Below are 26,227 nucleotides of genomic sequence, written 5' to 3'. Positions count from 1 at the left end.
TAGAAATTCTAGCCCTTAGTAGAATAGCTTCTACTGTATTCAGGGGAGTGAAAAAAAAAGAAGTTACGTACTCACCATAACGTTCCATGTTTGTAGTCCATCTCGCCCTTCATTCTTACATATGGGTTCGGAGCCGATCCTCTGCTCCGACTCAGCCTCATTACAAAGCTCAAAGTCTCTTAGTCATCTCGTGGCTAGGTAGATATCCCATAGTGCACTAGTACAATCCCCAGATCTTGTTTGCTGCTAGACTATAGAAAGATAGAAATAAAGATTATCCAGAAAGAACAACAATAATGAAAGGTCTCCACCCTACCAAAGATAACACTATCCTGTCTCCAGATCCTTCCAGGATGGGGGTAGGTTCGTAAGAATGAAGGGCGAGATGGACTACAAACATGGAACGTTATGGTGAGTACATGACTTCTTTATGTTCTGTAGTCGTATCTCACCTTCATTCTTACATATGGGACAGCATTCCTAGCACCTTACTCTTGGGTGGCTCATGGGAAAATACTCCTGAGTACCGTGGAACCAAACGAGAGACTACCCCTTGAGGTCAAATCCAATTTGTAATGAGTAACAAAGGTATGAGGGGGTAGCTCTGGTTGCCACTGCACAAATACTGTCAATTGGAACTCTGGCTTGGAAGGCAGCAGATGTGCACGGGGATCTTGTAGAATGAGCATTAATCTTGAATGGTAGTTTTTTTCCATCGGATGAGTAAATGAAGGAAATACAGCTCAAAATCCAATTAGCCAGGGTCACTTTAGAGACTGGCAGACCTATTCTAGACTCAGAAAAGGATATGAACAATTGACCTGACTTTCTGAGTTCCTTAGTCCTGTGAAGGTAGAACAGTAACTGCCTGAAAACTGATGAAATTTGTATTCTGCAGTGTTGGAATGATTAGGGAAAAATAAAGGCAATTCTACAGTTTGATTCAAATTAGTCTGAGAGCAAACATTAAGGATTTGTACGAAGGGAGACTCTGTCTTTGTGGAAAATCAAATAAGGAGGCTTAATTGGCAGTGCTTGTAGCTCTGATACCAGTCTGTGAAAGCTACTAGAAACAAAGTCTTCCAAGACAGAAACTTCAATAGACACGAATGTGCTAGTTCAAAAGGCGGAGAAGTTAGTTTGGACAGAATGAAGGTTAGATCCCAAGGGGATGCAGGTTCCTGAAAGGGAGGTCTCAGCAAAGTAGAGCCTTTAAGGAATGTTTTACATAATCTGTGGGACATCAGATTAGATTCAGGTTGTCTCAAATGAAAATTAGATATCGCTGCCAATTGGACCCTAATTGTGGCAGCAACTGATCCTTGATGGAAAAGTTCATACAAAAATTCTAACACCATAGAGATGGATACTGCGTAAGGATCTACATTTCTTTCTTTTGCCCAGATAGAAAACCTTCTCCATTTGCTGGTGTACAACTTCCTAGTGGAAGGTTTATGCAAAGACGTAAGGATGCAAGTCATAGCAAATTAAAGATCATGATGCTTGACTAGGGATGGAAGTGAAGCAGCCACACTGTCAAATTGAGGGTGTGGAGGCAGGGGTGAAGGGAGCCTGACATGTGTGTCAAGAGGTCTGGCACTGGGTCAGGAGTCCATGGATCGTCTAGTAAGTGAGGCCCGAGAAAGGGGAACCAAATTTGTCGAGGCCAGTAAGAAGTGATGAGAATCATTTTGCTTCCCAATAACTTTGCTTTCTGCATCACTTTGGATATGAGCAGAAAGGGAGGGAATGCATAAAGGAGTCCCAGAGACCAGTCGTGAACAAGTGCGTCTCTCAGTGACTCCCCCAGAGGGGGGGTGCGGCAGAAATACCTGCTGCATTTGGTGTTGATTGGGCTGGCAGAGAGTTCGCAGCAAGGCTGTCCCCATTTGCGGAAGATCTGTTCTGCTACTTCCTGATTCAGAGACCACTCGTGAGGCATCAAGATTGCCCTACTGAGCTTGTTGACTAGCACATTGGTTGTCCCCAGGATATACGTTGCTACTAGAAAGCATTGGGAAGAAATAGCCCACTTCCAAACACAAAGAGCCTCTCGACAAAGGGGGTAAGATCTGGTTCCTCCTTGTTGGTTTAGATACCATACCACTGACATCTTGTCCGACTGGATTGCTATCGTCCCTAAAGGAAGAAAGTTGTGAAGTGCTTGCAATGCTAGAAGCACTGCTCTCATCTCTAGACATTGATATGCAAGTGAGCCTCGTGATCTTGCCATGTGCCTTGTACAGTCCTGCTTAGATAATGCCCCCCCCCCCACCCTGTGAGGCATCCGTGGTCACAGTAGCAATGGGTTGGTGAGAAAGGAATGGAGTGTCTATTGTCAGCTGATCGGGTTGAATCCACCAACGAAGATCCTTTTTGCAAGACTCTTACAAGGATATGGTGTGATAGAGGCAGTTGTTGAAAGGACCACTGGGAAGATGGAAGCCATTGGAGAATTCGCATATGCAATCTGGCTAGAGGGACTAGAGTTAAAGGTGAAGGCCATGATCCCTAAGAATTTCAGCACTGTCTTTGCCTTGACATTCTGTAGAGGAAGTAGACTGAAAATTTGTTGCCTGAGGTTTTGAATTCTGTCTGCAGGTAGATGAGCTAGCATGGCGATTGTGTCTATTTCTGCGCCTATAAAAGTCACAAATTGAGAGGGCAATAAGGCAGAGTTTTACCAATTTATTGTAATCTCCAGCTGGGAACAGAGCTGGATTGTTGAATCTCTGGTTTGTAGGAGTAGGTGCCCGGTGTTGGCTGTCAGGAGCCAGTCGTCCAGGTACAGAAACACTTCGAATCCATGACATCTCAGGTGAGCTGTCACTACTGCCATACATTTGGTGAACATTTGGCTGTGGCGAGACCAAAGGGCAGAGCACAAAATTGGTAATGACTGGCTCCCAGACGGAAGCGTAAATGACTCCTCGATGCTCAGTCCATTTTTATATGGTAGTACGCATCTTGGAGGTCTATGGAACACATCCAATTGTCTTTCCCTAACAGAGGGAGTATAGACTGCAGTGTCACCATCCAGAACTTGTCCTTTACAGATTTGTTTAGTTTGCTGAGGTCCAAGATGGGCCTCTAGTACCCTGTTCATTTTGGCACTAAAAAGAATCTGGAATAAGTTCTGAATCCTACCTGGTCTGCGGGGACAGTTTGGATGACTATCTTTGAAAGCAACTTTTGCACCTCTACAGTTGCTTGATCCATGTGATTGGGTGGAACACCCGGGATATTCTTGGGAGTGTAGGGTGGAAGAGAATGGAGTAACCTCTGGTGATTATTCTTTGTACCCATTTGTCTTGGGTGATGTTTAGCCAGGCCTCTGGATACAAAAATAGGTGATCCCCGACTGGCTCCAGGGAAGCACAGCTGGGCCCCCACATCAGGAGCGCTGATGGGAACAGTCTTGAAAAGAATCACTGCCACCCTGGTTTTGCAGACCCCCCTGCCTCTAGGGCAATGAGTACCATTAGCTCCTCCTCCTCTGCCTCTGAAGGAGGAATCACCCTGTACATCTGGGAAAAATCTCTGGGACTTCGTAAACCACATCGTACCACCTCTCTGACCCTTGGGAAATGGTCTAGAAGGGACGGTAAAACGTACTCCAACGGCAGAGAGAGTTTTCCCTTCTTGTTCACACCTGGTGAGTGCATCTTTTACCTTAGGTCCAAACAGAGAAGAACCGTCAAAGGGGGCATTGGTAAAGGTAGACTTGAAAGGCTCCGCAAAATTACATAAGCGCATCCAGGAGCGTCTCCTAAGGGGAAACTCCTGAACCTGCTGCCCTGCTCGCTTCGTCGGCTGCATAGGAGATCAGCCTCATGGAGGAGTACTGAGCAGTCACCTTCTCAGTGACTCCTTCAGTAGATGTAGCTTGAAGAGCACCTCCCAACTCTTTGAGGAGATCTCTCAGAAGCCTAGTAAAATGTGTAAGATAGTTCAGCGATCTGAGGGTAAAAGCCGCTGAAGAGAAGATACGCTTCCTGTATCTATCCATTGTTCGAGACTCCTTGTTCGACAGATGAAGTCTCCTCTAGCTCATTCTTAGTGGCCGCCGCCACCACCATGGCATCTACAGGCACGCCCTTGGACATAAACTCTCTCTCTTTTGGGGCAGAGAGAAATTTTTTGGGTCTTCCGGGGACTGGCTCCACAGCATCAGGAGTCTCCCACACCTTTCGACTAACCAGGTCAAGAGTTTGTCAAAAGGTGGACACCCCCAAGAGGCTGAAGGTTGAGAACCGAAAGGCTTCAGGTATACTGACTCCTCATCAGAAGGGGTGACAGTGGGCCAGCCGCCTCTCTGCTTTAGGATCTCTAAGATGTCTACAAAGAAGACATCATCAGAGGATGACTAGGGGGACCCTTCTGACTCCTCGAGGTCAGTGTTTGAAGTGATGGACTCATCCGGGGAATCTACATGCTTCCTCTTGCATTTCTTCTTCCGTGGGGGCTCCTCAGAAGGGTATTCTGGGGAGGTCTCAGAAGACTGGGGGCCACCCAATGGGGGCTCCTGAGGCTGTGGGTCTTTGCTGTCGAGAGAGAAAGAAGGTGATGAGACAGCAGTCGGTGCTCGAGGGGGAAGAGTATCAGTACCCTTGTGCGGAGCTGATGAGCGAGGCAGCACGCTCATCATCTCGAAAGCAGATCTCTCTGGCTCCAAAGACAGCCCCCGTTCCGAGGAAACAGAGGTAGTCCTCGGCTCCAGAGAGGCCAGCTCCAAGATGGATGTAGGGTCCGAGTTCACCCTATCCGACACACCAAGAAGGAGACTCGGCACCAAAGTTCATGCCCAAGTGTCCCTGTCGGACCAGTGAGCTTCGGCTCCTAGACACCACGGATGGCGCCGAAGGTGTCTGAGCAGAACTCTGCTCCTAGACGACCACAAGGGGAGCTGGAACCAAGGGTTCCACAACAAGCAGCACCGAAATCTCTGACTCAGACGGTCCGACTCAGCTCAGAGGAACCACAACAGGTAGAATGGACTCAGGTGGCTCCGGAACTAACTGGGTCAGAGCCAACAACAATTTGGGGACTGCAGACTACTTCAAGTATGACTCTCTCCATATTTTCTTCTGACAGGCTCTTGGAGGATATGGATGACGGGGTAGGCGATCTGGATCTCTGTAAAATTGGAGATCTTAAGGTTGGGGAGCCCGGAAAAAGATCTCTGGACCAGCTCCGATGCAATTTTCCAGTAGTCGGCTCCAAAAAGCTTGGGGCAGACACTGCAATGTCAACATCAACTACCTCGACCGGCTCCAAGGACAGTGGAGCCAAGGAGGTAGACGTTTTATCCATGTTCAATTGTTTCTGAGGAAGTTCCGATACACAAGTCTGTGCTGGAGAATGTCTTTTGGCCGACTTCACCTTCTCTTTTCTGGATGAATGGGACTTTGATGATGAAGAAAAACTTGCTAAGTCTTCCTCGAAGTAAGGCTTGAGGAGACCTTTCAGAATTAACTTGTTCTTCCGCTCTTGGGAGAAATCTGGAGCTAAAGGAATGGCAGAATGAACAAGTTTCCTGCAAGTGAATGGCTCAGAGGCAATAAACACAATTACTGTGGCCATCTGTAATTGACATCTTCTGGGAGCACTTTATGCATTTTTTAAAACCCGAAGGTTTGTGATCTTTAGACATACTTATCAGAGCTCTAAAACAAGGTCCTCTAACTTAAACAGGCCTAGCCCTAACAAGCGCGCGCACACAGAATGGAGAGACTAAAGAGGACTAGGTCCTCTAACTTAAACAGGCCTAGCCCTAACAAGCGCACACACACAGAATGGAGAGACTAAAGAGGACTAGGTCCTCTAACTTAAATGGGCCTAGCCCTAACAAGCACACACACACAGAAAGGAGAGACTAAAGAGGACTAGGTCCTCTAACAAACAGACCTAGCCCTGTTAGAAAAAATTCAAAGATAACAGAGAACTAGGTCCTCCAACTTAATCAGACCTAGCTGGAAGAAAGCTAAGTTGGAAAATCAAGCAGCAGGCAAAGTACAAGATAAACAACACTGCATACAATCCTCTTACTCCATAAAAAAGAGAAAACAAGGCCCTAATATGAACGCGAGCCTATAGAGATATAAACTATGTCAAAAACTAGTACAACAAACACTGCACACAATATAAAGGTATGAAAAAGTGAAAAAAACAAGGTCCTAACACAAATGTAGACCTAGGAAGTATTAAATGTGTTAGAAACTAGCACACAGGATACCACACGGAGAACAACAACGGCCAAACGGCCAACAAGTTCTCAAAAAAAATAAATAACTTGCGTAATTAGCAAAAAAAAAAACACTTCTAAACACTATGTAAAAGAAAACTAACATTAATCTTAAGTATAACTAGCTAAATAATCAGTAAGAGGGAATAATAATGAAAAAAGTTTTGAACTTAGCCATGGCCAAGCAAGAAGCACTTCTGAACTCGCAGACGCAGCAAACGAGATCTGGGGATTGTACTAGTGCACTATGGGATACCTACCTAGCCACGAGCCAACTAAGAGATTATGAGCTTTGTAATAAGGCTGAGTCGGAGCAGAGGATCGGCTCTGAACCCATATGTAAGAATGAAGGTGAGATAGGACTACAGAACATCAGCTGTTTCACAGGTTGCAGTCTTCCCCTTTTCCTCCAAATGTTAAACACTTGTTCCTGTTGCATTGTGTCTTTGTGGATTTAGAGGAAGCATATGACAGGGTGCCTAGAGAAGAGTTGTGGTATTGTATGAAAAAGTCGGGAGTGTCAGAGAAGTATGTAAGAGTGGTACAGGATATGTACGAGGGTAGTGTGACATCGGTGAGGTCTGCGGTGGGAGTGACGGATGCGTTTAAGGTGGAGGTGGGATTACATCAAGGATCAGCTCTGAGCCCTTTCTTATTTGCAATGGTGATGGACAGGTTGACAGACGAGATCAGACAGGAGTCCCCATGGACTATGATGTTTGCAGATGACATTGTGATCTGTAGTGAGAGTAGGGAACAGGTGGAGGAGACCCTGGAGAGGTGGAGATATGCTCTAGAGAGAAGAGGAATGAAGGTCAGCAGGACTAAGAATATATGTGTGTGAATGAGAGGGAAGATAGAGGAATGGTAAGGATGCAGGGAGCAGAGGTGGCAAAGGTGGATGAGTTTAAATACTTGGGATCAATAGTTCAGAGTAATGGTGAGTGTGGAAGAGTACAGGCAGGATGGAGTGGGTGGAGAAGAGTGTCAGGAGTAATTTGTGACAGACGAGTACCAGTAAGAGTGAAAGGGAAGGTCTACCAGAGGGTAGTGAGACCAGCTATGTTATATGGGTTGGAGACAGTGGCACTGACAAAAAGGCAGGAGTCAGAGCTTGACGTGGCAGAGTTGAAGATGTTACGATTTGCACTGGGTGTGATGAGGATGGACAAGATTAGAAATAAGTATATTAGAGGGTCAGCCCAGGTTGGAAGGTTTGGAGACAAAACCAGAGAGGCAAGATTACTTTGGTTTGGACATGTGCTGAGGAGGGATGCACAGTATATTGGGAAAAAGATGCTAAGGATGAAGCTGCCAGGTAACAGGAAAAGAGGAAGGCCTAAGATAAGGTTTATGGATGTAGTGAGCGAGGACATGCAGGTGTTTTTTTGTGACAGAGCAAGATGCAGAGGACACGAAGAAATGGAAACAGTTGATCTGCTGTGACGACTCCTAACGGGAGCAGCCGAAAGAAGAAGAAGAAGTTAAACACCTGTTCCTCAAGGGGTCTAAAATGCAGCTTTTTTTCTAGCCAGTCATTAATGCGCTGTGCTTTTACACAGATGCTTGGTCCTTAGTCAGACACGCTTCCTAACAACGAACACTGTTTCTGGCAACCTGCACACTATATCCATAGCATCACATCCACACTTGGTAAGACTGCCTTCCAATGTTGGAGGTAAAGATGCAAAAGGTCTACCAGTTTATTGCAGCGTCTCAGTGTCTATCTTCTCAATCTGGTCATTCAACTGGGACAGAAGACTCTCCTGGAACTTTACATATGCATTTGGTGATTAGGGGCTCTGAATGTTAGGGCAGTAGAGGACTAGCCTTTCCAGCCAATGTAGTTAAGTGTTTTACTATCCCTATCACTAGGAAGCGGATTCTTGGTTGGAGTCCCGGTAGATCCCTAGGAGAAATCCATGGACACCAATAGCTGGTTTCTTGCACAGGTACTAACATGACCCTATAAGATCAGTTAGGCTTCCTGGAAATAGGGGGCTGGATGTCTGGTCTCACAGATGCACTGGTAATCACTGGAGGAAAACCTAAAGGTTTTTGCTCTGGCACAGGTTTCTCCCAGTTTTTCTGAACAGTACAGGATGCCTTTACACTCCAACATAAAATAATCCTTAATTCCGAGAAATCCTCATGTGGGAAAGCAAAGGGTAAGGTGCCCTCAGCGTCTGATTCAGAACAGAGAGGAAAAAAAAAAATCTGGACTACATAGCCCAGTTTAGCTGCTCCTGTGACATAACCAAATTCTTTAAAGGCTGGAAAGAGTAGAGTATGGTTTCCTTTTGCTTTTTGAGTAGGGATTCCAAATACTGAAGGTTAATCTGTGGATGGTTGCAAGTTCTTAAGGAATAATACAAAGTCCAATGACAGTCTCATCAGAACTTGAGAGGGGAAGTTGGAAGGACCATCCTGCCCACCTCATAGTTAGGCAAGATGACAGTGACTTGGATGTTTTGGCTCTGTTTCTGAGAGGCAGTAACTGCCTTAGAAGTAAATGGTCACAGGCAGGCACCAATGACTTCTTGTCTTTAACTCTGCAGACGGAAACTGATAGAATGCTGCTCTCACCCTCAGTTATCAAAAACATGTTAGAATCACAAGACCATGGAGAGATAGCCATAGGTTCATAGACAGGTACTAGGCTATTGGCCCTAGGGCCTATATAAGCCTAGACAAAAAGGTATGGCTTTCGCCACCCAAGAAAATTATTTTCCTGTGCCCCTGTCGAGCAGTGCCACAGAAGTGATCCTTGGGGTGAATTTCCTATCTCCCATGCAATATAGGTTCATAGGCAGGAAATAGTCAGCCCTTGGCAAGTCTTGAACCCAGAACCCTGCACACCCATAGCCACAGTGATTTACGACTAAGCCATTTGGAAGGATTTCAAGCTCATGAAGGAATGCTACTTGTGTAGCCTTCTGAGGAGAATGGGCACAGGTCTCAGTCCAGTTTGCCATCAAGGGCTGCAAAAGCACCTCACCAAGCATAATGCTCTTAAGCCTAGGGCAGCCCTCAGACTGCAGGAGTGAACACCACAATAAAAATATACAGTTTTAATACAGTAGGCTGCAAAAGCACCTCACCAAGCATAATGTTCTTAAGCCTACGGCAGCCCTCAGATTGCAGGAGTGAACACCACGATGAAAATATACAGTTTTAATACAGTGCGTGCAGTGCAAAAAACAAATGCCTACAGTTTGGTAAAGTGAACCAATGAAAACAACCTGTAAAACAAGTACAATGCCCATGGCACCTGCTTATACTCAAGTCAATGAACACATTCACATTTTAATAAAGCCAAGTGAAAACAAACATTCTAAATACACACCTAGGCCTGAAGAGTAGAGGGCCAAATATTTCTCCTAGAGTTTGAGCAGTGTGGCCATTCTTCTCTGCATTCTCACACAATTTTTGAAAGTGCTTCAGCAAATACTGGAAAGTGAGCTCGTTGTGAAGTGGAACTGTACGTGAGCCAAGACACAGTATCAGCTGCTGTCTAAGAGCTTCACCTGCAGGAATTTCTGTAAACAAAGAAAAACATCACATGTACAACACCCTAAAACTGCAAGGTTTCTACATATCATCTGCAAGTTTTAGAAATTACTCAAAATCTGCCCCAGTCCACGACAAGACTTAACAGTATGAATACTGAGCAGAGGGGAATGGCACACAACCATCGGTAGCCCAGCTATAAAGAGCACAGACTAATAAAACAGCAAGTAGGAAGCTTCGCCAAATTTTAACAGCTAACCACATATGTTCAAACAGGAGAATCCCTGGTACTAGGACCATTCATAACATGAATGGGATAAACTAAACCACAGCCAGACTTGGCAGACCCCTGTCTTTCAGCTGTTTGTCATACCTGCCTGGATGCCTCTAGTGAGCCTGTGGTTACCTTCTCACACTGTGGCTATCAGCAAGAGGTCAGTCAGAAAAAATGAGAGTAAAACCCACATCATGCTTCTGTTCTAACTGGCATGTGGGAGCAGCAGTGTAATTGTAAAACCCACATCATGCTTCGGTTCTAACTGGCATGTGGGAGCAGCAGTGTAATTGTAAAACCCACATCATGCTTCGGTTCTAACTGGCATGTGGGAGCAGCAGTGTAATTGTAAAACCCACATCATGCTTCGGTTCTAACTGGCATGTGGGAGCAGCAGTGTAATTGTAAAACCCACATCATGCTTCGGTTCTAACTGGCATGTGGGAGCAGCAGTGTAATTGTAAAACCCACATCATGCTTCGGTTCTAATTGGCATGTGGGAGCAGCAGTGTAATTGTAAAACCCACATCATGCTTCGCTTTTAATTGGCATGTGGGAGCAGCAGTGTAATTGTAAAACCCACATCATGCTTCGGTTTTAATTGGCATGTGGGAGCAGCAGTGTAACTGTAAAACCCACATCATGCTTCTGTTCTAACTGGCATGTGGGAGCAGCAGTGTAATTGTAAAACCCACATCATGCTTCTGTTCTAACTGGCATGTGGGAGCAGCAGTGTAATTGTAAAACCCACATCATGCTTCGGTTCTAACTGGCATGTGGGAGCAGCAGTGTAATTGTAAAACCCACATCATGCTTCGGTTCTAACTGGCATGTGGGAGCAGAAGTGTAATTGACACATTTTCTCACTCCTAGCCTAAAGCTATAAGTACCACCCTTCATCCAAAATTTAAATGTAAACAATATGCCTAGATACATCATCTACTGCAATTTATTTATTTACTTAATATTTGTTGACTAGGAAAGTCCGACTAGGATAGAGGCTATTTTCACAGAGGCCCAGGGAGAAATGCTCCAGACACGTCTTTGAATGTGCGAGGTAACCACAGTACCCAGAGGAAACAGACACGAATGTCGGGAGGACATGCAAATTCCACATAGAAGGAACCCTAGCCAAGAATCAAACTGTAGAACCTTTTGCTGTGAGGTGACGTTAACTGCTGCATCACTGTGTTGTCCTTTAATGGAATGGCCAGCAAAGATCACAACACATTAAGGAAGTCATCAGCATCATTAATCTAAAACAAATTACATTCAGCAGACAATATATAAAATAAGGAAATCCTAAAGTCTTGACAATAACTTTAGAAAAAAACAGGATGCTACATCTGCAGCAATTTAAGGGTCACCATGCAAATGTAGTATGTACATCATTAAGAATCACTGCTGCACAACATTAAAATAATGAACTGGAGAGAGCATGCTGAGGGGGCCTTGGCCATGGACACGAGAGTGGTTATAACATGCCCTGCAGTACTGCTGCAGCAAAACCTGTCCTATTTCAAGATTAGCCATCTAGTCTGTCATTCTTATGAAAGTATGAATGGACATCTTAAAAATAATTTGGACGGAGAATACAGAAGTAGAAATAAGTGTTGGGCAAACTACTCAGAAAGTGCCTTGATTTGTCTCATAACAGTCCTGCTGCATTTGTTACAACAGAAGGTAACAGTGTTTGGCAGCCAAGTGGGAAGCAGTAGCAGGTACTCCTGATTGTGCCCAGCATGATGGAAACAAATGATCAGTTTGTCTAAAGTCTTAAAAGTCACGTTGGTATGGTTCCTATGTTTGTACATATTCATGCCATGCAGAAACCCTCCCCTCATTTTCTCTGTTTTTGAACTGGCAGTTGCATGAACTAGCTGACCGATATCTTCCAAAATCAATATGACATGAAGGAGGGGTTATCCTTCAAAGACGTTATTGTTTCTATGAAAGACTGCATTGGGTTTCATGCACATGACAGCCCATAGCCGAGAGATCCTTCTGGGTAAAGTAAAAAAGTATTTTCCAGTATTCTGCAGTATTGATAATTTAAAAGGTAGGTAAAACTTGGTTTTGCCATGGCAAAATTCAGATTCCATGCTGGAAACATGGGTCTTGAGAGACTGCAAATAGAGGTTATTCTTTAGAATTGTTTAGATGACTGATCAGTATTCACAGAAGGTTCTAGTGAGATACAAGAATAAACAGATGGAAGCTGCATCATGCCCTCATTAGAGAGATCCAGCAAGTAGCACAGGACTACAGCTATAAGGAAGTAGAGTGTCTATGCCCCTATTGTCATATCAAACTGAGAATTCAGTTCAAAACATTTACAGCTTCCCAATGGCAGAGTTTTCCATCTTCTTTCAGGAAAGCTGAAATATCTGGTGAAAATAAATAGCCAAGAGATTTCATCCTGCTAATTTCCAGACTGTAAGCTTGATGCTCTTAAAGTTTTTGTACATAGTCTCATGCCCTTCTAGGTAGGAAACATGCAGTAAATCAAGCAAGCTACTCCCTCTTCTGTTTACCACAACAGCAGCTCTTGAAGTAGTATGGCCTACCTTAAGTTGTTGTTGTGTCTTTCGGCTTTTCCCGGTTAGGGGTCGCCACAGCGGAATTCCGGTCTGCTAATGATTGGTAGTTGATTTTTACATGCAGAGTTACCAACCCTGGCCTACCTTAAGTAAATATTACAAATACATGCTGCAGGCACTAGGACTGCAATGCATCAAAAGCTCTCCTAGACTGCCTGGCTCTGCCCCCCAGTCACATCGTGCATTTCTCCATCCTTTTATTTAATTATTTTGAGGAAGCATGAAAACACTGGTGTTAGGTCTCCTGCAAGACAGGAAAGGCAGAATAGAATTAACAGGTGAAAGAGTAGGAAGAAAAGAAGTTATGTACTTACCATAAGTTCCATCTGAGTTGTTGCCTTTCATTTATTCGTCAACCTGCAGGTTCAGATCCCATAATGCTCTACTCTCCCCTCATCCCCTCAGATTAAGTTTGCCACACAAACATATGCAGTATCTTTACTTCTAAAACTATATATATATATTTATGTATCACAAAAACGGTAGAGGGAGCCAGAAGAGTACCTCAGGAGCTCAAACAGGAAAAAAGTAACTATATACATATCTGCTAGGTCCTACAAAAAAAGGTGGGAGATAAAGGGAGGGAAGGTTAAAGAACAAATGAAAGGCAACAACTCAGATAGAACGTTATGTTAAATATATAACTTCATTATCTGAAATCGTTGCTTTCATTTGTTTTTCAATCTGTGGGACAGAGTCCCCAGCTACAGAAATCTTAGGAGGCCCTCATAGAAGGATATTCCGGAGCACAGCAGAACCAAAAGAGGCCCTGTTCCTGGAAATGATGTCCAATGTATAATGAGATAAAAAAGTTTGAGGGTTTGACCATGTGGCAGCTGCACAAATCTCATCAATGGGAAGTTTAGACCAAAAGGCTGACGAAGTGGACATAGACCTAGTGGACCTTAATACGACAAGGTAAATGGATTCCCTTAATATAATACACAAGTGCAATGCAGTTCGTGATCCAGTTGGCCAGAATCATGTTGAAAACTGTTTTCCCAATTGGGTCTTTGAAAAGGATACGAAAAGCTGATCAGACTTTTTGAAATGCTTAGTTCTGTCCTAGTAAAACGTAGCTGTCTATGTACATCCAGCATACAAAAAGTACAGTTTTGTACCTACCATAAATGTAGATGTCCGAACTGGATAGCATCTGCAGTCATAACAAGTGGGTTGTCCTGTCGTCAGGCAGCCCTGCAGTCGGCCGGATTCCAAAGTCCGGGTCCGGCTTCGGCTGATGTCGCACTCCACCCGACGTCATCTCTGTTGGTCTTCGGGTATAAAAGCATCAGCCGACGCCATTTTCCTCAGTGTTTCTTGCCTCAGATGCCAGTAGCCCTCTTGCAGGCTAAAAATTTGGATAGATGCCAATGTTTCCAAATAGATAGAGGTAAACACAACAATAAGCATATATGTACATATATACAAACAAATACACCATAAAAGACTCCCCCCCAACAGCTAGCTATTAGGAGGTAAACACCCTAGGAGTACCACAGAGGGGAAGGAGGGAGGGTAATCCTGACTGCAGATGCTATCCAGTTCGGACATCTACATTTATGGTAGGTACAAAACTGTACTATGTCCTTCATGGATGCATCTGCAGTCATAACAAGTGGGTAGAATACCATAGCCAACTAGGGGAGGAGGATAAAAGTAGATTATGGTGTGTTTAGGATCCCTTGCAGTACAGCAGTGGCAAACCCTGCTCGGGATCTGGAATATAGAGGCAAATTATAATGCTTGGCAAATGTATGCACGGAGGTCCAAGTAGCCGCCTCAATAATGTCTTTGGTTGCCACTCCTCGTAAGAAGGCTGTGGTAGTGGCTGTTGCCCTTGTAGAATGAGGTCTTATGTTCTGTGGAATTGGTTTTCCATGGAAGGAGTAACAGTATCGTATGCAATTTCCTATCCATTTGGAGATTGTCTGTTTGGAAATAGCTTTTCCTTCCCTTCCTGTTGCATAGGCTACAAAAAGTTGGTCAGTCTTTCTGCTATTTTTTGTTCTGTCCAAGTAGTAGCGTAGCTGTCTATGTACATCCAAGGTATGCAGTATTCTTTCCCTCTGTTTTGTGGGTTGGGAAAGAAGGTAGGTAGGTGGATTGCCTGGTTTAAAGACACTCTGGATACCACCTTGGGCATAAATGTAGGATTAGTCCTCATGGACACTCTATCTTGGTGGAAGATTAGGAAGGGTTGCACTGCCATTAAGGCCTGTAGTTCTGAAACCCTCCTTGCTGAAGTAATTGCCAGTAGGAAAGCAGTTTTCCATGACAGGTGTTGTAGGTCTGCTGTTGCTGCTGGTTCAAAGGGTGATAGTGTCAACTTTTCTAGCACAAAGTTTAAATCCCAAGCTGGTAATGGTGGTTTCCTTGGAGGTTTTACATTCTTGATTCCTCTGAGGAACTGCCTGAGCAAAGGGTGCGAAAAAACAGGTGGATCAAAACTGTATTCTGCTGAAATAGCTGATGCATGTATCTTGATGGAGGAGTAGAACAGGCCTGAATGAAGAAGTTCGGCCAGATACTCCAGAATGTTAGGCATATCTATGTTTGACACATCTTTTCCTCTTTCCGTACTCCAAATGACAAACCTTTTCCATTTTCCAGCATAGTTCCTTCTTGGTGAAGGTCTGCGTGCTTCAAGAATAATGTCTTTAACTCTTTGGGAAAGTTCTGGATTAGCTGCTGCTATGTGATGTTCCATGCAGTCAGTTGCAGCGTTTTTAGGTTTGGATGTATGATGCTGTAGTTGTTCTGAGTTAACATCAAAGGCATCAGGGGTATTGGCCACATATTGTTCCGAGACATGCTCTTCAGTAGTGGGTACCAGTGTTGTCTTGGCCAGTTTGGAGCTATCAGGATTTTTAGTAGTACCTTGTGTATCAAAGGAAGAGGTGGGAATGCATATGCTGTTAGGCCTTTCCAGTTGAAGGAGAGTGAGTCCACTTTCCATGCTAGTGGGTGGAATGTCCTTGTGCAGAATTTTTTGAGCTGGTGATTGAGAGGTGATGCGAATAGGTCTATCTGTGGCATTCCCCATTTCTTCGAGATGGTCTTGAAGATGTCCGGGTGCAGCTTCCATTCGTGGGCATCCGAAGTGGTTCTGCTTAATATGTCTGCTAGAGTATTGTCTTTCCCCGGTACAAATATTGCCTGTAACTGAATGTTGTAGCTGAGTGCCAGGGTCCACAGCTCCAAGGTCATTCTGCATAGGGGTATGAATGAGTGCCTCCCTGTTTGTTGATGTACCACATGACTGTGGTGTTGTCTGTCCTTATCATCAACTGGCCCTCTTTGAGAAATGGTTTGAACTTTTGGATTGCCAGTTTTACTGCCAGCATTTCTTTTAGATTGATGTGCAGGTGAAGTTGATCCTGTGTCCACAATCCTTGCACGCATTTGTCCAGCATGTGGGCCCCCATCCTAGGTCTGAAGCGTCTGTTGTGATGGTCTGGCTTGGTTGACATCTGCGAAAGGGTAGGCCTGGGTTTGACTGGCATGCCTGAGCCCACCATAGGAACTCCTGTTTTAAGCATGGAATTAGTGGGATTTCTGTTTCTAGACTGTGTCTGTGTTGGGACCATAAATTCTTTAGGTACCACTGTAGTTTCCTCATATGTAGTCTGGCAAATGGGACCAAGATTATGCATGATGCCATGAAGCCCAAGGCCTGCAGAACTTTTCTTGCTGTTAACTTGTTCAGTTTTGTTAGTGCCAAGAAGTAAAGAGGAAGTTCTCTGTTTTTCTGTAGTCAGGAATGCCATTTGTTGTACTGTGTCCAATTCCGCGCCCAAGAATGTCCTTGTTTGGGATGGTATCAGCCTTGACTTTTGTAAATTGACTGTGTATCCCAGTCCTTGTAGCAAGTAAATGACCCTTTGTAAATCTGTTGTCAGCTTGCTTTTGTTGTCCCCTTGTAGCAGGCAGTCGTCCAGGTATGGGTAAATTTGAATTCCCTGTAGTCTGCAATGGGCGATTACTGATGCCAGGCATTTTGTGAATACTCTGGGCGCAGTAGATAAGCCAAAGGGCAATGCTGAGAATTGATAGTGCTCTGATCCTGCAAGAAATCTGAGGTATCTTCTGCAGATTGGTCGAATGGGGACGTGCAGGTATGCCTCCTTGAGATCTAGAGTTACCAGCCAAGACTCCTTGCCCAGCATGGGAAGAAGTTGCTGTAGGGTCAGCATTTTGAATTTTGGGACAATGATGTACGTATTTAAGGTGGACAGGTCTGGAATTGGTCTCCAACTTTTTTCCTTTCTTGGAACTAGGAATAGTCTGGAGTAGAACCCCTTTCCTTGTTCTGCTGTTGGCACTCTTTCCACAGCTCTTATGTTTGCTAACTCCATTATCTGGCGTAGAGCCTCTGTTTTTTGATTTGGAGGTAGATTTGGCATTCCTCTTTTGACTGGTAAAGTGTGGAAGTGAAACCGGTAACCTTGATCTATGGTTTGTAAAATCCACTTGTCTTTTGTTATGTAGTGCCAGTTCTTTGAAAATAAGGTTAACTTTCCGCCTAGAGGAGCTGCTATTTGTTCCCTGGTAGGCGGATTTAGGATTAAGTCACTGTGGTTGTGCTGATGTAGTGGCAGTGGCTGTGTCTGTGCCTCTGTTGTTACCTTGCCACTGTCGTCCTCTGTAGGCACCTCCTCTGGATTGGTTTCTGCCTCTGGAACGTCTATTCCTGCCCCTTTGAAATTTTGTGGAGTCAGGAAAGGACCAATTTTTGGCAGGCCAGTTCCTGCTAAACCTTGGGGTTGAACCTGCAAGAAATCTTTAACAGTTTGAACAGATTTTGCCTTTTCTTCCATTTTCTTCATAACCTGCTGGGCAGGTGTACCAAACAAACTTGTCTTGTCCATAGGAGCATCTAGCAACTTAGCTTTAACATGATCCGGTAAAGCTTGTTCCTTTAGCCATGCATGCCTTCTTATCACTGTGCCTGTCATGGCTGATCTAAATGAAGCCTCCAGTGCATCATAGCCACATTTTAAGGAATGGTTGCTAACCTGTTGTATGTTATTTACCATCTCTAATACATATTTCTTATCAAGAGATTCATCAGTGGTTAGTTTTTAGTTAACTGATCAAGCATAAACTCTTGGTATTGTATCATGTGAAACTGACAGTTTAAAGCTCTAGCTGAGAGAGTAGCTGAAGTGTAGACCTTTTTACCCCATCTGTCTAGTGACCTTGCTTCCCTTTCAGAAGGAATAGGGTTTTAGCTGTGGTCGCGGCTACTGCCTTGGGACCCTGGGATATAGTTTCTGGGTCTGCAAGTGGGGCCTTGTAAAGGTGGTGATGAGTATCTGGCACCCTGTAAAATCTGTCTGGTTTGGCAGAGGCTGGAGATAAAGAATCTGGAGCGGAGCAAACATCATTGAAAGCATCATCCACCACAGAGAGAACAGGAGGTATAGCTAAGGGCCTGTGCTGTGGGAGGTGCAGAAAGGTCCTAAGTCTTTTACTGGAGTCTGAAAAATCCTGTTGCTACCATTGGAACTGTTCTCGCATGGCATGCAAGGTTTCCCCAAAGGAGAATTCTTCTGGTGGGGAAGCAGCTGGAATGGATTCTTCAGCATCAGAATCTTCAAAATTGGAGAAGGGAGCCTCAGGCTGGTCAGTTATGTCTGATTCATCAGCAGAATCATCAGAAGACACTGGCTCAGGGGCTCTGCCCTAGGTCTCTTCTCTGGGGCTGAGAGGCCCTGTCTGGGTGAGATTGAGATCCTCTAATTAAAGAAATTAAATCTTCTGCCAAAGAAAGCATTTGAGAACTAGAAGAGGGCCTGGATGTGGGGGTTTAACAGGCACTGTTTTAGTAGTCTTGGCTGCTTTAGCCCTGGCGAAGGCCTTAATGGACATGGCAGCTGGAGGCCTAGCAGCACCACGTGCTGGGGTAGAGACATCCAAGGGGATGGTGTCTGATAAGTCAACCACCTTAGTGGGTAAAATTTCTGAGGTCGATTCAAGAGTTGTAGCAGGGGCCTCAGTTGTAAGAATAGGTTCAGCTGTACTTTGAGCAGTTTTCTCGGTTTCGGCCGAAACCGAGACACTCACGATTTGCTTTACCGAGTTTTCGGCCGAAACCGCGGACCGCGAGTGTCGGTCTTTATCTTTGCGTTTTTTGGGGGTAGTCGGAGGATCCGACGGCATAATGTACGCAAAATCAGAACCAAAAAACTGTTCTACAAACTCCGACCGACGCCTAAGCGTTCGTCGGTTGAAAGAGGCACAGGCCGAACAGGCTGCTACGTCGTGGGCTGGGCCTAAACAAGGCAGACAGTAAGAGTGGAAATCTTTATGAGGTATTTGTTTCCCACAGGTTAAACAATTGTTAACTTTTTCTGACATCGGCTGAGGCAAGAAAGAGTCCCCAACGGGGTACTTAGCTTTAGAAGTCTTCGAAGTAGTATTCGGTAGAAGTAATCTCTGGATCCGACCGACCGGCACTTGCGAACAGCTTCTGCTTCGGGCGCCACGTGGCAAGAAAGACTGAGGAAAATGGCGTCGGCTGATGCTTTTATACCCGAAGACCAACAGAGATGACGTCGGGTGGAGTGCGACATCAGCCGAAGCCGGACCCGGACTTTGGAATCCGGCCGACTGCAGCGCTGCCTGACGACAGGACAACCCACTTGTTATGACTGCAGATGCATCCATGAAGGACATCTGATATTCTCCTTTGTTTTGGAAATCAGGAAAAAATACCATGAGATTAATGACAATTTATATTAGCCTCAGAAGCAACCTTGGGCAGGAAGGATTAGTACGCAACGTAACCCTGTCTTTGTGAAAAAATTAAATATGGAGGCTTACAAGGTAAAGCCTGTATTTCAGACACTCTCTTAGCTGAAGTGATGGCCACTAAAACAACAGTCTTCCAGGACAAATACTTTAAATCAACCTTATCAGAAGGCTCGAAAGGAGGCACAACTAAAGGTTGCAAAACCACAGTAAGGTCCCAAGGTACAGTAGGATCCTTAATAGGAGGGTGAAGAAGAAAAGTACCTTTTCAAAAGGTCTTGCAAAACTTAACTAAGCCAAAGAAAAATAATCTGCCCCACTGTGAAAGTTGGAAATGGCTAGCTCCATTATGAAAAATGTATGCCAGAAAATCTAATACGGCAGGAACAGGGGCTGTAAATGGATCTAGATGGTTTTGATGAGCACAAAAGGAGAACCTCTTCCACTTGCTATTATACATTTTCCTAGTGCACGGTTTGTGCGCTGTAATCAGAATCTTCCTAACTGGGAATGAAAGCCCAGGAGTTCTAGCCAGCATTAGGACTGGAGTAATCAAGCAATTTATTTCAGGCTCAAGAGATCTGGGTGAAGGTGTCCAGATGGCTGGGTGTAGGGTCAGAAGATCTGGAGAGGGATCCAGAGTCCATGGTGGACAAAACAGGTGAGATCAACAGAAAAGAAACCATACTTGTCAAGGCCAAAAGGGTGCAATGAGGATTACTCTGCACTTCAACCTCTGAGCTTTTGCAGAAATTTGGGAATGAGAGGAAGAGGAGGATAAGCATAAAGCAGACAGGGAGGCCAAGAATGAACTAGAGCATCTCTGTGTCTGTCCCTGAGCAGGGATCAGGGAAAAGAACTCACTGCACTTTGTGCTGAAAGGAGACACAAAGAGCTTGCATCTAGGGTGACCTCATTTCTGGATGATAATATCTGCCACTGAATTGTTTAGAGACCACTAGTGAGGCATCAGAAAGGTTCTAATGAGACTGTCTTCCAGAATGTTTGACTTCCCCAGAATGTGCATTGTTACCAGAAAGCGGTTGGAAGAGATCGCCCAATGCCACAGCCTCATAACTTCTAAATAAAAAGGGCAAGATGTGGTTCCTCCCTGTTTGTTGATGTACTAGACAACTGACATGTTGTCCATCTGGATTGCAATGGTCCTAATCGGAAGAAAGGACTGAAGGGCTTGCAACGTAAGAAGCACTGCTGTTATCTCCTGGATGTTTATGTGCAAATTGGTCTCCAGAGGGGACCACATCCCTAGTACTGCCTTGCCCCAGATAATGCTCTCCAACCTGAACTGGGAAGCATCCGTGGTCACTGTGGCCTTTGGGGGAGGAAGGATGAACTGTCAACCCTGTTTCAGATCCTCTGATTGGAGCCACCAGAGAAAAGATTGTTTGCATGCTAGAGAGATTCTGACAGGGTGATTCAGCAGATACCAAAGAAAGGACCACTGGAGAGCTAAAATCCATTGAAGTATTCTCAAATGAAGGCATGCTACTGAGAGGAAGGTAACCGTGGCAGCCATAGAGACCAAGGCTCTTAGAACAAGACCTGCTGGGGAAAAAGGAATATCCAAGAATTGTTTGATATGGACTCTCAAGATGGAGATTCTATCCGAAGGAAGAAGAGCTAAGGAACAAGTGGTGTTCAGATGGGCTCCAATGAAATCTATTAGTTGTACTGGTTGAAGGTGAGACTTTTTGAAACTGATGGAAATGCTCAAGGTTGAGGCTGGTTGGAACAGATAGTCTCTGGCTTGTAGAAGTCGATGCCTGGTGGGAGCAGTTAAAAGCCAATAGTCCAGATAGGGAAACACACATGGAATCCTTGCAGTCTCAGGTCAACTGCGACTACTGCCATGCATTTGGTGAACACCCTGGGGGCTATGGTGAGACCAAAAGGGAGTACTCTGAACTGGTAATGACTGGCTCCCAACCAGAAGTGGAGGAACCTTCTAGAGCATCTGTTCATCTTGATGTGATAGTATGCATCCTGAAGGTCTATAGAGTACATCCAGTCAGCCTTTCGCAGGAAGGGCAGAATGAACTGAATAGTGACCATTTGGAACTTTGAATTGGCTACAGACTTGCAGAGGGTTTTAAGGTCCAAAATGGGCCTGAGATCCCCTGTTTTTTTGGGCACTAAAAAGAATCTGGTGTAGATGCCTGATCCAGCTTGGTCTCGGGAAGGGGGGCACTTTGGATGACTCCTCGTGAGCAGCTTTCAAATTTCAAAGGCTATAGCCCCCCTTCGATTGGGTGGAACATCAGGGAGGTTCTTCTTGGAGAGATATTTTGGAAAGAATATGGAACAACCTCTGGATATAATTTCTAACACCCAACAATCATTTGTGATGGCCTCCCAGGCTGCTAGTGTAAAGACAGCCATCCCCCAACTGCCTCCAAAGGTGAACAGTCAAGCAATCCTTCAGTATCGCTGAATGGGCCTGTCCAAGAAGGTATCTCGAGACCCTTGATTCATAGGACTCCCACTTCCGCGAGGGCAGCACCTGCCACTTGTAGCATTTACTCCTCTGCCTCTAGAGGGAAGGTCTTCCTGTGAATCCTGAAAAGGACCTTGAGATCTTTGGAACCACAATGTTTTAATTCCATGCTGGTTCCTAGAAAAGGCCTGTTTTGGGGTAGCAAAGTGGATTCAGACAGCAGACAAGGTATTGCCGTCTTTTTCACTTTGGGAGAGTGTGTCTGACAATTGGCCCAAATAAAAGTAGATCCACAGAAGGGGTGTTGGTGAAAGCCTCCGTGTAGGGTTCAGAGAAATCACGCCGCCACATCTAGGCATAGCGTCTGACTGCAATGCCTGACCTGGGCAACCATGAGGTACCTTCTACAGCATGAGAAATTAACCTCATGGATGTATCTGATTGAACTGCAGGGGGGCCATTCTAGAGGAAAAGGTCTTCTGTTCCTTGGCAGACATGGAACCTGGGGCAGAACTAGAGTTTTCTATGGCTATGTCCCTCTGTATCCTGGTTAAATGTGCCAAATAATTCAGCACTCACAATGCAAAGGTCGCTGAAGCATATACCGGCTTACCAAGCCTCTCTAAACCCCTAGGCTCTCTGTTAAAGGATGGATGGTGGAGCTTTTTGTTGGGGCAGCTCCTTTTTGGTGGCCGCTGCAACCACCATGGCATCGATGGGAACACCCTTAGTCAAGTGGGGAAAATATGAAAGGCCGCTCAAGGAATGGGTTCCACACCCTGCCAAAAACAAGGTCGATAAGGGGATCCGCAGGAAGGACACTCAAGAAGTAGATAGGCCCAACCCAAAAGCTTCCAGAAGCACGGATTCCCTCAGGGTTAGGGCTTTGGGCAGACCAACCACATTTTTGGAGAAGGAATTCCATGATGTCCTCAATGAAGATATCTTCAGGTGGTGATCTAGGAGACCCCACCTCCATCAATATCGGTACCCTCAGTGAGGGATTCCAAAGGTGAATCCAAGTGCCTCCTTTCGCACTGATGCTTGCGAGGGACCTCCTCGGTGGGGAGCTCCGGGGAGGTGTCAGAAGACTCAGGATGTTCCAGAGGGGGAACAGTCTGGAAGTCTTTTGAAGTAGAATGTCCCGGAGGTGACAGAACAGATGTCTCAGGCATGATATCTGCTGAGGTGGAGGGCCAGAGAGCAGAGGCTCTTCTGGGAACAGCGAGGACCCTCTACACCACCTCGAATGCCAAGGGAGATAAAGACCTTGAAAGCTGTCGAAGGGGAAGCTCCACGAATCCCCACCACCCCCAGATCCAAGTGAGGAGTCGGAGCCAAGCTATCAAGAGCCGAAGCCTCCAAAAGCTTTGTAGCTGACATCAACCACTCAGACCCGATGGCGAAGCTACGACTCCAAGAAAGTACAGTTGTGTACACTTACCATAAATGTAGATGTTCGAGTGTATTCACTGTTGCAGTCATTTGCAGGTTGCCCTCAGCCTGATTAACAAAGACTTGGGTCCTGCGTCGGTTGCTGTCCCTTCTTCCATGATGTCAGGTCGTCAGAGGTATAAAACATGCAGCCAACGCCATTACATCAGTTTTTCTTGCCCCAGATGTCAGGTATCCCCCTAATGGGGAGCAATTAAACATAAAAGCACAAAGATATACCTCTAACAAAAACACAAATACACCAAAAAGGCTTTTAAGCATAGTAAAAGAAAGTAGAGGTATAGCCAAAAGAAGTTAGAGGTTGGAGGGAGGGTAACCAGGACTGCAACAGTGAATACACTCGAACATCTACATTTATGGTAAGTGTAGACAACTGTACTATGTTCTTCGTGTTTCACTGTTGCAGTCATTACATTTGGGTAGATTCCCAAAGCTATGGTTGGGAGGAGGAATTTAGATAGCATTAGGGCCAGCTATAAGGCCCTGCAAGACTGCAGTGGCAAAGCCAGCTCTGGATCTAGAGAAAATTGGCAAATGATAATGCTTGGTGAAAGTATGTACAGAACTCCAGGTAGCTTCTAGAATGTCCCTGGTAGGGACGCCTTTGAGAAAGGCAGCAGAGGTAGATGCAGCCCTGGTGGAGTGAGGTTTGATCCCCTGGGGGATAGGTTTTCCATGGTGCTTATAGCAGAAATGAATGCAATGGCTTATCCACTTAGAAATGGTTTGCTTTGAAATAGCCTTCCCCTTTGCCCCTACAGCAAATGCTACCAGCAGTTGTTCAGATTTCCTATGAGGTTTAGTCCTGTCCAAGTAGAATCTAAGTTGTCTGTGCACATCTAAGGAATGCAGTATCCATTCCCCTTTATTCTGTGGATTGGGAAAGAATGTTGGCAAATGAATGGACTGATTATGAGCCACAGTGGATATCGCCTTGGGCATGAAGGATGGATTGGTTCTCAGTGACACCCTGTCCGCATGAAAGATGATGAAAGGCTTCACTGCCATAAGGGCCTGTAATTCAGATACCCTTCTAGCTGAAGTGATTGCTAAAAGGAAAGCTGTTTCCCAAGAAAGACATTTTAAGTCTGCAGTAGCAGCTGTCTCAAAAGGAGGTAGAGTGAGTTTCTCCAAAACAAAGTTAAGGTCCCAAGCTGGGGTTGGAGCTCTCCTGGGTGATCTCAAATTTTTGTCCCCTCTTGGGCACTGCTTGAGCAGTAGATGAGGGGAGGTTCTGCGTTATCAGCTGAAATGGCTGAGGCGTGGATTTTAATAGAGGAAAAAGACAGGCCCTTGTGAAGCATCTCAGTTAAGTATTGTAAAATCTGAGGTAAATTGGGGGCTTCTGTGCTCATCCCTTGAGATTGGTTCCAGGCACAGAATCTTTTCCATTTTTCAGCATAAGATTTTTTAGTACTAGGCCTCCTTGCCTCTAAGATGGTATCCATCACAGGTTTGCTGAGGAATGGTAAAGGAGAGATAAGTAATTAGCCAGGCTGCAAGGTTCAGTGATGGAAGCTGATGGTGCAGAATCTGGTTCTGCTGCTGAGACAGCAGGGAAGTAGTCTGAGGCAGGTGCCATGGAGATAACAGTGATACACTGCGGAGGAGGGGGTACCAGTGTTGGCACGGCCAGTCTGGAGCATTCAAAATCATCCTTGGTTTGTCCTGTTTGACTTTTAGTAGTACTTTGGAGAGCAGAGGCAGAGGGGGGAGACATAGACTGATAGGTTTTTCCAGCTGAAGGACAGAGCATCCACTTTCCAGGCATGTTTGTGGGGAGTCCTTGTGCAACATTTGTCCAAATGGTAGATCTGGGGAGAGGCAAACAGGTCCATATCTGAGCTCCCCCCATTTGCTTGTCAACATGTTGAAAATCCTGGGTTCTAGGTTCCACTTGTGTGGGTCCATGATGTTTCTGCTTAGTCCGTCTGCCAGTGTATTTAATTTTCCTGGCAGGAATTGAGTTTGTAGGTGCACTTGGTAGCTCAAGGCTGTGTTCCACAATGCCATGGCTAGTCTGCAGAGGTGGTAAGAATGAGTACCCCCCCCCTGCTTATGTACCACATAACACAGGTGTTGTCCGTCTTTACCATTAGTTGTCCTGGAAGAATGTGGTCCTTGAAGGCTGTCAGAGCATTCTGTACAACTAACATTTCTTTTTGATTGATATGCAGGTGCATTTGACTTGGGTTCCATTTGCCCTGAATGCACTTCCCTGCCAGGTGAGCCCCCCATGCATAGTCTGGTGTATCTATTGTTAGGGTTTGGGCGGCATGGGGTGGTGTGAAAGGTAGTCCCTTGTTTTGGTGGCAGGTCTCTGCCCACCAAAGGAACTCTAGGCTTAGGCAAGGTATGACTGGAATCATTATTTCTAGGTTTTGAGAATGTTGACACCATAGGCTTTTTAGACATCACTGTAGTTTCCTCATATGCAGTCTTGCATATGGAATTAGAAGAATGCAGGAGGCCATGAGCCCCAAGGCTTGCAGTATTTGTCTTGCAGATAGCATGTTTTTTGTGGCCACTTGTTTAAAGTAGGTTGTCAAACGAATGTGCTTTTCTGGCGTGAGGTAAGCCATCTGGAAAGTTGTATTCAAGCTTGCTCCCAGGAATATAATTTGTTGACAGGTAACAGTTGTGATTTCTTTTCGTTTATGGTGTACCCAAGACAACTAAGAACCCTTTTACAAAGGCCAGATGATTCAAAAGTATGTCCTGGCTTTCTGCCTGAATTAGACAATCGTCCAGGTATGGGTATATTTGAATATTTCTTTGCCTGCAAAATGCAATAACTGGAGCTATGCACTTTGTGAATACCCTGGGCGCAATAGATAAGCCAAAGGGCAGTGCAGAGAACTGATAGTATGTGTAGCCTGCTTTGAAGCGCAGGTATCTTCTGCAAGACTCCCTGATTGGGATGTGCAGGTATG

At 45.2% G+C, this 26,227-nt stretch overlaps 1 protein-coding gene across 1 annotated transcript in view; it reads right to left on the bottom strand.

Moving 5' to 3' along the window:
• Window positions 1–26,227, bottom strand: part of PIK3R2 (phosphoinositide-3-kinase regulatory subunit 2) — a 1,862,656-nt gene that overhangs the window by 759,161 nt on the left and 1,077,268 nt on the right. Inside the window, exon 6 of the mRNA XM_044090759.1 lies at window positions 9,591–9,783. Within this exon, the coding sequence (XP_043946694.1) occupies window positions 9,591–9,783 (193 nt within the window). The remainder of the gene's footprint in view (window positions 1–9,590; window positions 9,784–26,227) is intronic.

Source organism: Protopterus annectens, chromosome 13.part0 (genome assembly GCF_019279795.1).
Source record: "Protopterus annectens isolate FY-2018-M chromosome 13.part0, PAN1.0, whole genome shotgun sequence".
NCBI classification, from domain to species: Eukaryota; Metazoa; Chordata; order Ceratodontiformes; family Protopteridae; genus Protopterus; species Protopterus annectens.
This window is presented reverse-complemented; position numbering and strand designations above follow the sequence as displayed.